At 46.8% G+C, this 15425-nt stretch overlaps 1 protein-coding gene across 6 annotated transcripts in view; it reads left to right on the top strand.

Moving 5' to 3' along the window:
* The window catches only part of VLDLR (very low density lipoprotein receptor), a 33929-nt gene extending 19453 nt beyond the window's left edge, over positions 1–14476 (top strand). The window contains exons 4-20 of one of the 6 annotated variants that reach the window (XM_043566203.1): positions 186–308; positions 1916–2038; positions 3740–4111; positions 4225–4347; positions 4435–4557; positions 5019–5138; positions 5270–5395; positions 6388–6559; positions 7153–7371; positions 8303–8421; positions 8955–9094; positions 9396–9537; positions 10370–10516; positions 11385–11468; positions 11844–11924; positions 12778–12947; positions 13825–14476. In XM_043566203.1, the coding sequence (XP_043422138.1) occupies positions 186–308; positions 1916–2038; positions 3740–4111; positions 4225–4347; positions 4435–4557; positions 5019–5138; positions 5270–5395; positions 6388–6559; positions 7153–7371; positions 8303–8421; positions 8955–9094; positions 9396–9537; positions 10370–10516; positions 11385–11468; positions 11844–11924; positions 12778–12947; positions 13825–13860 (2420 nt within the window). In that variant the 3' untranslated portion in view covers positions 13861–14476. The remainder of the gene's footprint in view (positions 1–185; positions 309–1915; positions 2039–3739; positions 4112–4224; positions 4348–4434; positions 4558–5018; positions 5139–5269; positions 5396–6387; positions 6560–7152; positions 7372–8302; positions 8422–8954; positions 9095–9395; positions 9538–10369; positions 10517–11384; positions 11469–11843; positions 11925–12777; positions 12948–13824) is intronic. The other 5 variants (XM_043566205.1, XM_043566204.1, XM_043566206.1 and 2 more) reach the window with 5 other exon arrangements.
* The last annotated feature ends 949 nt before the right edge of the window (positions 14477–15425 follow it).

Raw genomic sequence — 15425 nt, 5'->3', positions numbered from 1 at the left:
GCCCCTTTCTCCTCTGGAAAAGTAAAAATAGGTTTTTCTAGTGTTCTCCTGGATACTGTCAGTTGAGAGCCAATTGACTCAGCCTTATTGTTAGAAGCCAGCGTACCAGCATTCATTTTTACCCCCCATGGGAATATAAGCTCTTGGGTGACTTCGACTTTAACCCTGCAAATACACTTTTGTAGTGAAGAAGACATGTGCCGAGTCGGACTTTGTTTGCAACAATGGCCAATGTGTCCCCAGCCGGTGGCAGTGTGACGGAGATCCAGATTGTGAAGACGGCTCTGACGAAAGCCCCGAACAGTGCCGTGAGTGACTGCTTTGGACCTTAACGTTTCCAGGCTGGTTTGTGTCTCAGAGCTCCAAGTATGGTTTCATCTGAAACTTGGTTGTAGTTTCCCTTTGCCGACCGTGATGTGTAGGCCCTTTGACTCCAAGGTCAGTCGAGTCACGAACAGTCGATCCGTGTCCTTTAAAGAATGTTCTCCCTAGTCTAACAAGACTCACGTCCTCTTGGGTAGCTTCACTATTGAATATTTACGACGGAAGCCAGCAGATTTGATGAAGAACTCCTTGACTAGGTGCATAGATTGCAAATGTTTGGTAATCAGGACTCCAAGCAGATTGTACTGTGGTCCTGGAAGCTGAGCTATATGAGGGACCACTTGCGCCAAGGATAAGCTTTTAGATGCGCAGCTTAGGCGATTGGGAAAAAAAAAAATCAATTACTGATGGGGTAAGGTGGCTAAATATAGGGGGACATCGTGATTTTTTTTTTTTTTTCAACGTTTATTTATTTTTGGGACAGAGAGAGACAGAGCATGAACGGGGGAGGGGCAGAGAGAGAGGGAGACACAGAATCGGAAACAGGCTCCAGGCTCTGAGCCATCAGCCCAGAGCCCGACGCGGGGCTCGAACTCGCGGACCGCGAGATCGCGACCTGGCTGAAGTCGGACGCTTAACCGACTGCGCCACCCAGGCGCCCCTAGGGGGACATCGTGATTTTTAACAAACGTGTTACCTAAGGTTATTGAAGTAGGGTAAAGCTTACAGCTTGTTCTTAAATAAGAGAAACCTCATAGGTATTCAAAGGTCTGTGTCCTTAGGCTGATATTCAGGAAATGGTCTGTGACGTCACAGAAGAGGAGGATTTGGGACAGATAAATTGGGATCCTTTGACTGTCGTGGTGAAGCATGTCTTGGCGTTCATTTCAAAGCAGGAGAGACCTGTGAAAGCACTGAACACTCAGTCCCAATAGGAGCGAAGTTTAGGTCTGGAATAGGATTTACAAAACACAGTGAAGCAGAAAGGAAGCTAAATGTGTCCATCTCAGTTTTCTAGGCAAGAAATAAGGGGAGGGATCAGAACATTGGTCAAGGCAGGTAAGTCCCCACAGGTCAAGACAGGTTCCACAAAGACGTGGCCCTGAGGATGGCCCGCTGAGGTCAACCTTCAGGAGCCGTCCCGTTTTGCCAGTCTAAAGTAGGTTGTGAAGAAGCCTATAAAGGAATCTAGTCAAAGGAAGACTTCACAGGTGTTAGACCTTCCAGCCTTTAATGAAGTTGGCATCGGGTGACCTTATCTGATATCCGATATAAAAAAAAAAAAAAAAAAAAAAAAGGTCAAGGAGCAGGCCGGCCAGTAAGCCTAACCATGCCAAGTGAAACAAAAGCCAGGACTGAGCGCGCCATGGAACCTTGAAGGAGTAACACGGTCCAGGCTCTCAGGTGCACTGCCAGGTGGCACAGGTTGGCAGGGCTCCCGAGCCGCCCCGGGCTTCCGCCACGGTAGGTCCGATCGCATCCGCCGGCCAGGCCGCTGAGGTGCAGGTGTGACCACTCACAGGCAGCACAGGAACAGCAGCTTTGCCCTGATGAGTTTGGAGGCTCTTTTGAGACTGTATATCGTCAACAGATATGAGAACGTGCCGCATTAATGAAATCAGCTGTGGCGCCCGCTCCACTCAGTGTATCCCCGTGTCCTGGAGATGTGATGGTGAACACGATTGTGACAGTGGAGAAGATGAAGAGAACTGTGGTAAGAAGACCAGTGTGGAGTGGCTTGTATCCCAGAGACCCCTTTTCTCAAGGGTGGGCAGGGAAGCTCCCCGGAGCGTGAAGAGAACAGCTCCGTTGACGCGCTTTTCCGTGATCTCACTCTCTGCTCGACTCCTTGGCTTTCCTCACTGCCCTGAAACTCGGCCACACGTTCCCATGGTAACTGACCACGGCTTGCTTCGGGGTTTCTTCTAGGCAGATAGCGAGAAGCAGGTAAGTCATTCAGGGCACTAGCGTTTAGAAGCAGCTCAGTGAAGCCACAGAATCGTGCGGCGGGCTCCAGTCTCCGTCAGGACAGGAAGTCGTGGGCCTTCCTCACTGGGGCTCGATGAAACGAGGAGGGGACTAGGGCCAGAAAGCTTATTCCTCGGTCTCCGGTGGGTCTGCTGATTGGAATAAATTACGTGAACATCACACAAGCCTTTCATAGCCCCCCACGCCCACGCTAGATTCTAGCTCGACCTTTCCCAAGGGTAACTTGGTGTACAAACGTTCGTTCACATCTTGCCAGCACGTGCCCAAAGAAAACTCCATCCCACCGATGGTACTTTTGTCTCTTCTCACAGTCCCTGCCTGTAAAAACGAGCTCGGTTTCCTATGCTTTCACGTGTCTGTTCCTGGAAAATGTGTAATAAAGTGCCGCATGTCTCAGGCCAGGCCCTGGGAAAATACCTAGGTTGAACAAACACTGCTCTGAGCACTCTTTCAAGCTACCGCCCTTTTATAGGGCCCAGAAAGCTGCACCTCCCAGGTCTGACGGGCACGGGCCTCCTGATGCAGCAGACTAAGTGAGCTGAGGGTGTTTGCAGTCGAAACGTCCATCTTGCGTGTGTACAAGTCGACTTCCAAGGTCAATATCACCGCACCTAGTCCAGTGAGTTTTGGTGTTCAATCTTAGAATGGAGCTTTTATGGCTTGGTAAGCCCGGGAGCTGCCCAGAGTTTCCCTCTTTAATCTAGACTTTGCTTCCCAAGAGAGTCGTGGTTTCTACCCTAATTACCACCAAACTGTGACCTTGATTCATTCGGCAGGAATCTGAATCCAAACACAAACTGGCTAGTCTGCCTGGCTTATCGTTATCAGCCTAGCGGGCTGCTAGGTTGAGATTCTAGCCCTAGCAATGACTTTCTAACACTTGAAAATATTTAAGACCCGTGATTCCGGATCCTCATTTGAAGGACCAGCAGAGAAGGCACCATGCATGGTAGTGTAACATGATGACTTCTTTTTGGTGACAGTGTCCTAATGCTTATTACGAGTGTCTTGCCTGTTACCTGGTACACAATAGTTTTAGCTAACCATCCAATCCTTGGTCTATTCAGTGAGAGATAACTGAGTCTTTGCCTTTCAAAGTGAACTGCCCCTTTCTCGTTCAAGTTATCCGTCGCTTTAAGTTACCGATAGATTGTGGTTCTCCTCTCCAGTTGACTTAAGAGTCTTCAACTCTTTTCTTGGTCCTTTATTTCTGTTCTTATTCAAGAGTCCCTGCCTCTTGTACATACCCGGACGGCTTGCTAGATACTCCACGAATTTGGATATTGATAGAGATCCACGTTAGCTTTTTAGTGACGCTGGAAAGCTAGGGCTCGTGATCTGAGATCCCACATGCTACACTGTGGGACCAGAGTCTGGAAAGCACGCGCGGGACACGTGCTCAGCGGAGCCCGCGGTCTCTCCGCAGGCAACATCACGTGTGGCCCCGATGAGTTCACGTGCTCCAGCGGCCGCTGCGTCTCCAGGAATTTCGTGTGCAACGGCCAGGACGACTGCAGCGACGGCAGCGACGAGCTGGACTGCGCGCCCCCGACGTGCGGCGCCCACGAGTTCCAGTGCAGCACGTCCTCGTGCATCCCCCTCAGCTGGGTGTGTGACGACGACGCCGACTGCTCCGACCAGTCCGACGAGTCCCTGGAGCAGTGCGGCCGCCAGCCGCGGATGCACACCAAGTGCCCCGCCAGCGAGACCCAGTGCGGCTCGGGCGAGTGCATCCACAAGAAGTGGCGGTGTGACGGGGACCCCGACTGCAAAGACGGCAGCGACGAGGTCAACTGTCGTACGTAGGCTTCTTATCAGTAGGGCCTAGTCCCTCCTCCCCCTCCCCCTCCATGCCGCGGCTGGGACGGCTTGGCTGACCATCCCGTGGTCTTGCCTCCCCCCGCCCTGCAGCTTCGCGAACCTGCCGCCCTGACCAGTTTGAGTGTGAGGACGGAAGCTGCATCCACGGCAGCAGGCAGTGCAATGGTATCCGAGACTGCGTGGACGGCTCTGATGAAGTCAACTGCAAAAACGGTAAGGGTCTCGCGTCCTGGGGGTGAGTCGCAGGATTGCTCTGAGCGGCCCCACCATGGAATCTCACTTTTGTGTTTCTCTCTGTAGTCAATCAGTGCTTGGGCCCTGGCAAGTTCAAGTGCAGAAGCGGGGAATGCATAGATATCGGTAAAGTATGTAACCAGGAGCAGGACTGCAGGGACTGGAGTGACGAGCCCCTCAAAGAATGTCGTAAGTGGACCCCGGCGGCCTGAGTACAGGGTGGGGAAGGTCAGTGACCTGGCCCACAGTTAATGATGCCACACAGACCCGTACAGTGCCTGCTTGAGCCACTTGTGGTGAACCGACTTCAGTTGTTGGGCTCCAGAGTGGCATTTTTATGCCTTAGAAGTCGAAGCAGTGACAAACTGGTACACAGTCTTACCTCCTTATAAATGACAGATCAACAATGGGGCAATTGACTAATTATACTTAGCCAACTAGTAACTTGCCAAGGAGACGGGTTTTCTATCCCCCCCGAAACCCTCCGAGATGCATACCTTGAAGACAGATTAGATCTGAGGAGGAAAATCTTGCGTTGGGCCCGACTAACCAGATACCTTATCACAAAAAGCCCCAAGGTTGAATATTCATCAGGGCAGACACCAATTTGGAGTAAGGTGCTGAGTAACTCTAGTCCCTTTTTATTTCAGATGTCAACGAATGCCTGGTTAATAACGGTGGCTGTTCTCACATCTGCAAGGACCTTGTTATAGGGTACGCGTGTGACTGTGCAGCTGGGTTTGAACTGATAGATAAGAAAATCTGTGGAGGTGAGTCAGGGAGGGAGCCTGAGCCCTGGCCGGGGTCGGGGGGGTGGCGGTGGGGCGGGGGGGGCTTGGAAAAGACTGTGTATCTCTGTATCATCTAGGCACAGCAAGACTGATTCTAATTTCCCTCCTAGACATTGATGAATGCCAAAACCCGGGAATCTGCAGCCAAATTTGTATCAACCTAAAAGGCGGTTACAAGTGTGAATGTAGTCGAGGATATCAGATGGATCTTGCCACTGGCGTGTGCAAGGCAGTAGGTAAATGGACTTGGGTTCGTGTTGCTCTGGTACCTTAGGAGTAAGTGCTTACGAAAGCTACAGCCAGTGACTCCAAGAGTCAACTCAATATGGAATTAAAACAGTGCAGCTCTTCCTTGACTTACGATGACGTCACAATCCAATAAACCCATTGTAGGCTGAAAATATCCCAAGTCGAAAATGCATTTAACATACCTAACCTGCCACGTCGCGTGGCTTCGCCAAGCCCACCGTAAATGTGCTCAGAACGCTTACATTAGCTTATTGTTAGGCAACATCATCTAACACAAAGCCTGTATTATCATCAAGTGTCGAGTAGCTCCTGTCACGTATTGAGTACTGTACTCAAAGTGAGAAGCAGAATGGTTTTATGGGTACAGATGGGCATTGGTGGATCAGTTGGTCACTCGTGTGTAATCGCGGGGCTGACCCGGAGCTCCTGCGCAGTATCATGAGAAAACATCCCAAGAGAGGTTGGTGGCACCTATCCCTGGCCCCGAGAAAAGATCCAAACTCTGAATTCAAAGTGTGGTTTCTACAGAATGCAAACCCCTTTTGTACCATCGTAAGGTTAAAAAGTCCTAAGTTGGGGACTATCTGTACTTGGGAACCATGCTACTGACTCACAATGCAGTATCATAGGTTAAACAGACTATCGTTTCCCCAGACACCTGCCTTAGTCAGTTTCTTTTGCGTCCGACACCATGAACACCTCCCAGGTTTGCTTACTCTCTGCTTCCCAGACTTGAGCGCAATCCCAGTAAGTAACTTACCCATCAGCCACCCTGCCATTGAGTGCTGTGACCCAGGATGACCGTTTTCGATGGTGGGAAGTACTTGCAGTCCCAGGGAACACGGAGTGCAGCAAGAATATTCCTCAGGTGTTTAGCATTGCCCTTACTTTACAAGTGCTCCTCCTCCAGGAGGAGCTGACTCAGAAGGACCTTGCCTTCTTACAGCAAAACCAAATAAACCTGACTCCTCTCTCGCAGGCAAAGAACCAAGTCTGATCTTCACTAATCGAAGAGACATCCGGAAGATTGGCTTGGAGAGGAAAGAATATATCCAACTAGTTGAACAGCTAAGAAACACAGTGGCTCTGGATGTGGATATCGCTGCTCAGAAGCTGTTCTGGGCTGATCTAAGCCAAAAGGCCATCTTCAGGTAACTTCAGTTCTGTGCATGGTGTCTCGACATCAAGTCCTTGTCACTTGGTCTTTGGGAAGGTTTGGAGGAATTTGTAGCTCCAATCTGGTATCTAATGAGCTGGGACTCTTAAATCTGAACGCTGATTGATTCTCCAACTATTATATGACTATCAGTTCCTCCTTAGAAACTAAATCATCTGTCAAGTACAAGGTGGCTATAGCTATAGGATTGTCACAAAGCACATCTTAACTTTTCCTATTTTCACCCCTTTCTCTCTGACAAGCGTTCATAGCTGCTATAAGCTAGAAATGGTAGTGACAGCTTTTTCTTAACCGCAACTATGGAAACGCAGACGATGGTTCCTGAAACAAATAGCTTCACTTAGAAATGGGTCATTCTTGCATATCGAATACGTAACAGCAACTAAATAATGGACAGTATTGTGTAGGACCAGTAAGAGGCATAGTGAAATAATCTGAGTGGTGAGCTGTGGTGTTACTAGAGTTTCTTCTGAACAAAGCTGTTGACCATTTTGTAAACAGAAAGTCCATTCTCCAGGCTCTGATGGTGTCAAACTCTTAAATTTCTTGTGACCTATTCTGTTTCAGTGCCTCAATTGATGACAAGGTTGGTAGACATGTTAAAATGATCGACAATGTCTATAATCCTGCAGCCATTGCTGTTGATTGGGTGTACAAGACCATCTACTGGACGGATGCGGCTTCTAAGACTATTTCAGTAGCTACCCTAGATGGAGCCAAGAGGAAGTTCCTGTTTAACTCTGACTTGCGGGAGCCTGCCTCCATAGCTGTGGACCCACTGTCTGGGTTTGTAGTCTGCTTTTCATCTTACAGCCTTTTGGATGCTATCGGTGTATGCCAGGAGCTATCCCCGTGGCTGAAATAGTACTGAAATCCCAAGACTTATCAGCTCTCCACAACAGACGAGGTGGGGCACGTTCAGGGTGGTGTGGCCGTAGACTCAGCTCCCCACAACAAACAATTATCCAGTTCAAGATGTCGGCGATGCCATGGTGGACTGTACCACAGGCCCTCCCTGGCTGTATGACCGCTGCTTGACATGAATGAAACAACAGGTCTGCTGTGACATGCACCAAAAGCTGTACCTGAGCCCTTGTGGCCACCCACCTTCTTTCCGAGTGATTTTTAATTTTTGTCTGAATTCTTTGTTACGTTAGCTCCCAATGAGCAAACCCAAGTACCAGCACGAGTCGGGGGATTGTGGTAACCACAATACCTCAAAGCTTTCATCTACATGTCCAAGTTGTCTGAGAGTCCGGGGGAAATAAATGGACCTGTCTAGCAACACTTCACGGAGACATCTCCCTAAATTGCCACTAAATAATATAGGGAAGCAGCTGGGGAAGTTGACTGAGCCTGTAGTACCCACTGTTGACCCCCATGAATCCTCACTAGAACATAATCAGCCAGCCCCTACCCTAAAACTTAGCATGTATTTGTTTTTGGGTCCTCTGAAAGAATTGGCCTTTTGGAAAAGAAAGACCTAACCTGTGACTTGGGGTTGAAATATAAGTGCCACACTTATATAGATTAATATAGTCCATAATGAGCTTGTAGATTTCTCAGTGTTCACTTTTGTTTCCCCAGAACATAATTTAGATCCTGAATTGTCACTGATCGTCTCTCGAGTTTCCTATTCATTCTTTAAATGTGTGTTGCAAACTACGAGTTTATGCCTTCCACACCGCTGAGGCTTATCTCATTTAACTCTTGCCAGCTTTGTTTACTGGTCAGACTGGGGAGAACCCGCTAAAATAGAAAAAGCGGGCATGAATGGATTTGATAGACGGCCTCTGGTGACAGTGGACATCCAATGGCCTAATGGAATTACCCTTGGTACGTATGTTCTTCCTTCCTTGACCGCCAATTCTGCAGTTTTCGCTTCTCTCTACAGTTTATTCTGCACTATGGCAGACACTTCTCTATGGTTCCCTTCGTAGCAGGACTTTTGGAAGAGAGTAACTGAGCAATTCAAGTGGGACAGTGGACTTAGCAAATTACTTGCTGCACCACCGCTAGCTTTTATGTCCATTTGGACCCAACAGGTGACAGGAATTCAGGGAAGCCTGACCTTGGGCCTTGGAAACTCTCATCCTGTAGGGGCAGAACAACACGCTAGCTTAATACTTCTATATAATGTAACATTTCTCAAGGCAGCTCCCCGGAGAACCTCAGGCACTCCCTTAGTCTCCCAGAATGAATATGTGTACAGATTCTGCCAGCTGCTTCACAAGGTTTGTGGGACCCCCTTATGAAACTGGGCTGGAGAAGGAACCCATGAGTGTAGAATGTTGGACTTTTTGGATATTTTCAATGGAAGCCAGAGCCGTGACAGCTTATCATGCCTTGACAATTCTTTTCTTCCCCAGACCTTATAAAGAGCCGTCTCTATTGGCTCGACTCCAAGCTGCACATGTTGTCCAGCGTGGACTTGAATGGCCAAGATCGTAGGATTGTCCTCAAGTCTCTGGAGTTCCTAGCTCATCCTCTCGCACTAACGATATTTGAGGTGAGATGTGTGCCTCGTGTCTAAGTGTGTACCTCTGAGTTACTGTAGCGTCCTAGGGGAGAAAGAACAGGCACGCGGGAAGAGGGGGTTGGACACTTACAACATGGGACAAATTCTATGCTGATTTCTTACGGCACTTTAAGAAACCTCAACTTGCATCTTTTATAGTCTGGGACATCCAGTGTCCCAGACCAGTGTTCAATAAATTTGGTCCATTAAATTGCAAGTAAATGATGATGACTTCAGATAATGACTTGTGTTAATCCCAGGTACACATGCTTGTTTGGGTGTTCTGTTTTAGGATCGTGTCTACTGGATCGATGGGGAAAATGAAGCAGTCTATGGGGCCAATAAATTCACTGGATCAGAGCTGGCCACTCTCGTTAACAACCTTAATGATGCCCAAGACATCATTGTCTATCACGAACTTGTACAGCCATCAGGTAATGTGGATGAGCACGGCCCGGCAAGGCCACTGTAAGGACAGCAGCATGACGTAGTACCTGCTTGGGTAGCGGTAACTCTTTAGCAACTCAACTTGGTCTACAATGGAAAATTTCCCTTCCTTCCCCTCACTTCAAACACTTCAAAGCTGATGTTTTTTTTAAAACTTCTGACTTCCTCGAGAGCTGTAGAACTTCAACTCATGTGTTCCCTTCCAACCCTCAGCGTTCAGTCTTTTATTTCAGGCTTTCCATAACTTTTGGCCGTCAATCTCTTACACTAAGATGATTGTACTGTCATCAAAAGTAGCTTTATTCCAGAAGCTTTCTCTGCCTCCCCATCATGACACATCTTCTATGTAGATCCTCAACCACATCTGTTCATACTATCTCCTGCTCAAAATACTTGACTGGTTCTATGTAACAGAAAGCCTTAAACCTCCCTGTAGCTGGGCTCCTTCCACTTTGTGGGAGCAAGGCAAAGCAAAGACAAAGGAGAACATGCTAATCTCCTTCCCTTGAGTCTTCACTATAAGCTTTGGACCAGTAGTGGGTACCTCCTTCCCCTGCCTGCTCCCTCACCACCCACCTGTTCAAGGCATAATCCTTATGGGACTTCCAACAAGTTTCTTTGGATCTGTGGTATCCTTAGAGCATGCTTCGTGTACCCTTATATTTTTTCTTCACTGTACTGGTTGAGCTCCAAGGCTTGACAGATAGACAAGTTTCATCTCCTTGGGGACAAGGGCTCATGTCTTCAGCATCTAGAACAGGGCTCCCTGTATAGTAGGCACCAGAATACCTGTTTTAAAGGACTTTTATTTCTCAATAGGTAAAAATTGGTGTGAAGAAGACATGGAGAACGGAGGATGTGAATACCTGTGCCTGCCAGCACCACAAATTAACGATCACTCTCCAAAGTACACCTGTTCCTGTCCCAATGGGTACAATCTAGAGGAAAACGGCCGGGAGTGCCACAGTAAGGCTTTTTCCTTTACAACCACCAACGGGATGCAACAGTAGGCAACAGAATAAGACACTAGCCATAAAATCAGCCTGGGTTTTCAAAGAATTCTGTTCTAACTGATTCTTGGAATAGATTTGGGTATGTATCTGCTACTTGCACGCCAGGGTTTCATGTCTGTACTTCAGAACTGACTTCTAACTCACGTCAGCATCAGGCGAGTCTGTAGCTGACTCAAGAGTAATTGTGACTATACTGATTTGTACCAGTGAGGCCCGTAACAGCACTGAGCTAGCCAACTTGCAGATAACTAAACCGAGTCTTAATATTTTCCTCCCAAGGGGCCATCATTACAGGAACCCTTACGGCCACAGTGGGCGATGCCATCTCCTACTCACATTTAAACTTGACTTTCATCTTTTGTCCTTAGCTTTTCATTGCGTGGCAAATTAAAGTCACTTCTTGTGAGCCAGGAATTCGCAGTGTGAGGCTTTTATTAGCTTACTAAGGAGTCCCTGCAGAGATTAGGTCAGTTTACTAAGAAAGTCATTGCAAGGCAATCTGACAGTAAGAATAGTACGTTTGCTAATCTGGTTTTGAGAGCGTTTCTTGTAACTTCCAGGACGGTGCTGACAGGGGTAAGTGTGGCTGTGCATCTTCTTGAATTGTCAAATTCCAAATGCTGACTGTTCCGTCCCAAGTCTTACGTGTCTTTGGTTTTGCATGAAGACTTTCTTTCAGCCTTGGCTGTGCAACTTTAGCTCAGCAGTGATTTGTCTGTCTCCCGTGGCGTTAAGTAACCATTCTCATGATTTATCTGGACGAAACAGCTAGCCACTCTGGAACCTTGGCATTAACCAGGTTCTTGGTCTTTGTAATTCAGGTACTGCAACTACTGTGACTTACAGAGAGACAAAGGGTCTCAACACAATAGAAAGTTCGCCAACTAGTGGACTAGCTCCTGGAGGTACTGGGCCAGTACTGCCAACTGTGAATCTCAACTAACAGCCACACTCCCTGTATTTATTGCTTATGTAATTAATGCAGCCTGTAACTACTCATTCTGCCCTGATTGGTAACATGCGTTTGAACTCCAAAGACTTAGAGCCTGCAATTCTTAGCCTGTTCTGACTTATTAAGATTTCTATTAGCAAACTGTTAGTGAAATAGCTGTTCTAGCACGTGCCTCTCAAATACTTGTAGACCAGTTGCTCCTGGTATACACAGCAGTAGATACTAAACATCAGTAATGAGCACCGGGTATGAGATGCTCCGCCAGATGGATACATTTCTAAGTCTGAATTCAGGTCCATCTAAACCGATTCCTTTTATTCTCCTGTAGGGATCAATGTGACCACAGCGGTAACGGAGGTCACTGTTCCTCCAAAAGGCACTTCTGCCGCCTGGGCCATCCTTCCTCTCTGTAAGTACAATCCCTACGTATCTGGGTCTGATGAATTTGTTCACCACCCACCAGATGGACATTTCTCATCCATCTAGAGACCCCTCTCCCATGGTCACAGTACTCGTGACATTGACCACATTCACTCTGTCCCCAGCACGGCACACGGAGTCCGTACCTTTCTCTTTGATGGTATACTTAGCACAGTGACTCGCAGTGGTAAATTCTCAGCTATTCCATGAATGGTGCTGATTGCTCTCTCCTCCACAGTTGTTAGTCTGGCTCTTCCCCTTTCAAAACCCGTCCCTTTAGGTAAAGAACACAGGTCTATTCCCCTCTGTGAAATGTAGATGATGCGTCACACAGGGGTGACATACAGATACTTTATTGCCTTCCTGAGGAGTTGGAGGACTTGTACAGGGTAAATTAAAAATGGTTAAGAATCATTAAACTCCGGGGAAAGAACTTCTAGAGCAATTTTTGGGCATGAGGATTCTAAAGCAGTGGGCTAAAAGGGTCACTTTATCCTCAAATACTGGATTCCAAGCCTAGCTAACACGCCTGGGGGAACACTTGGAAAGCCCTCCAGAAACTTGTGCAATTTTAATTCACTTGGCCCAGGAAGGGGCCCAGGACTCCACACTCGCCCACATGGCTGTGTGGAGCTTAGCACCAGTCCAGGGAGTGACACTTAACCGCTGGTCTGAACTTGTCTCAAGCTCCTGACCCATTTATCTTCCAAGATTTAGCCATGCCAACTTCCTAAAACCTAAAATTTGTATTCATGTCACCTATCACCGATCCCTGAACATGACCCTTTTTTTTGGACGTTTTGAGACTAGAGGCTGCCTAGTCACCTTCTCACTTTTTTCAGTGCTCTTGGCAATGGCAGCGGTGGGTGGCTATTTGATGTGGCGGAATTGGCAGCACAAGAACATGAAAAGCATGAACTTTGACAATCCTGTGTACTTGAAGACTACCGAAGAGGACTTGTCAATAGACATTGGCAGACACAGTGCTTCTGTTGGACACACGTACCCAGCAGTAAGTCAGCTTTGTGTCTTCATACACCATGGCTTGCTGTAGGACTTTCTGGAAAGGAGACGGCTGACTCAAGCTATGGCTGCTTGGGCTGGAAAGAGCCATTGGGATCACAGAGCCACCAAATACATCTACCACCCAGAGAGTAGACAGTCTAGCCTGTTAGAACACATGCCAGTCAGTTGCTAAGCATCTGCCCCATATAGAGCAAGTAAGTCGATCTAAGGTCATCACTGTACTATTGGAGATATTTCTTGGTTATGGAAAATGTATGTACCAACTTATATGAACCAAGTGGCTCCTATTTGAACTGTTAAGGCCGCTGTCTACTGGACACTTAAAAATTAGCACGTCCTATAAAGGGGAGTTGGCTTAAAGTCAGTCTATTAAGCGAGATTCGTTTAGCCACCAATACCAAATGCTTGGAAGTGGCCTATCCCACCTACTATAGCTAGCTTCCTTTCAGCAGTAGAGTCAGCTGCTTGTTCTTCAGTTGAAATGCAACTGGAGTATTTGGCCTTCACTTAAGGAAGAGTGTGAACCAAACAAGTACTCAGCACTCCCTCTCTCAAGCTCTTGGGCAAAACAAAGAATGGTGGTCAATTGATGGCACACATGTGTCTTTTCCCTATTCTACTTAAGATCATTAAGTAGAATGGCAGCATCAGTTCCACTGTTTTCTCTGTCTACCAAGTAGATACCAATGGATTCAAGTTAAAATGCATCAAGGACACAACTCAATACTTTTTTGAGATCTGACTTCCTTGGATGCCCCTTTGGTCTCTGAAAGACCAGCCCAAAAGCAAGGTCCATTTCAGAGACTGGAGTTACTACCAGTGAGTGACCACCAAGCTCATTCTGTACTCTTTCTCTTCCACAGATATCAGTTGTAAGCACAGATGATGATCTAGCTTGACTTCTGAGACGAGTCTTGACCTTTGAGGTCTAGACCAATACCCTCCCCCCACTTCGGAATGGTAACCGAGCCAACACCTGAAGTCTTTCTTCCTCCAGTCTGGAAGAACATCAAGATATCTTTACATGGATCAAGCTTGTCTACTTGACCGTTTTTATATGACTTTTGTAAATATCCCTGCCCACATTCTACTTCAGCTTTGGATGTGGTTACCAAGTATCTAACCCTTGAACTTCTAGACAGTATTGCCACATCTGGCCAAATATGCACTTTCCCTAGAAAGCCATATTCCAGCAATGACACTTGTGCTATAGTGTAGACCACCTGTACATACATTGTATAGGCCATCTGTAAATATCCCAGAAAACAATCACTATTCTTAAGCACTTTGAAAATATTTCTATGTAAATTATTGTAAACTTTTTCAACGGTTGGGACAATGGCAATAGGATAAAACGGGTTACTAAGATGAAATTGCCAAAAAATTTGTAAACTAATTTTGTACGTATGAATGAAACCTTGGACCTCAGTGGAGGCTTGCAAAGACTGAGTGTTCAAACTACTGTACATTTTTTTTTTCAAGTGCTAAAACAATTAAACCAAGCAGCTTACCCACGGTTTGTGCCTATTCCTCTAGGATAAACTTCTATAAACAGCCTGAGTAGAATCAAGCGTTCTAATGAACTATAGGAGCTACGTGATACAGACCTTGATGTTGCATAACTAAGCCTGTAATTTGGCTACTTTCTCTTACAACCAAGTACCAAGAGAACAAGGTACCACTTAATATTTGTTCCCCAATTATTTATTTTGTAAAAGAAGCTGACTTAGCCTATACCTAGAATTCCTCTTGTTCAGGGGAAAGTTCCTTTTCTCATTCATTTGTTCCCTGATCTAGAAACCTGTGCTAAGATTTCTGCCAATTCTGCTTCTTCATGCTTAAGTCTCTGTTTTCCGTGTCCTATCATTATATGGAGCTCCAGGATGAGTGCTTCTTGTCCTTGAGCTAAGTATGTTCTGCTTTTATACGTGTACACAGTCTTCCATGAAGAGGGCTGGAGAGGTAACATTCAGTGCCATTCTTGAACTCTAAGGTAGTGGTTCTCAGTGGGGTTAACATCTCCATCCTCTGAGAACTTGTTAAAAATGCAAATTCTCAGGTCCCTTCCCAGACCTGCCGAATGAGAAACTCTGGGGGTGGGGTCCAGGAATATGTTTCCGCAAGCCCTTCAGGTGATGCTGATGTAAGCTAACATTTGAAAAACCACTGTTCCAATGTGACTTCATGGATAACCTGCAGTACCTTCTAATTTTTCAATCTGGCTGGCATGGATTCCTTCTATGGAAAATGTCTGACATTTTTAGTATGAAGGGCAGATAAGGAATTTGGGTAGAAGAAAAAGTAGCACTGGGCTTTAATAAGTTTTCCATCAGGTTGGCCATTGCCTCGTTTCTCTCAAGTCTCAGAGTGTGGGCAAGCAAGGGAAGATAGGAGGCGTGAATTCCTGGGAAGATGCTCTAATTCCAAAATGAGGTGCGGAGTCTGCTGCAGAAGGCAGGATTCC

Source organism: Prionailurus bengalensis, chromosome D4, assembly GCF_016509475.1.
Source record: "Prionailurus bengalensis isolate Pbe53 chromosome D4, Fcat_Pben_1.1_paternal_pri, whole genome shotgun sequence".
NCBI classification, from domain to species: domain Eukaryota; kingdom Metazoa; phylum Chordata; class Mammalia; order Carnivora; family Felidae; genus Prionailurus; species Prionailurus bengalensis.
The sequence above is the reverse complement of the archived record's forward strand: the minus strand, read 5'-3'. Positions and strand labels throughout refer to the sequence as shown.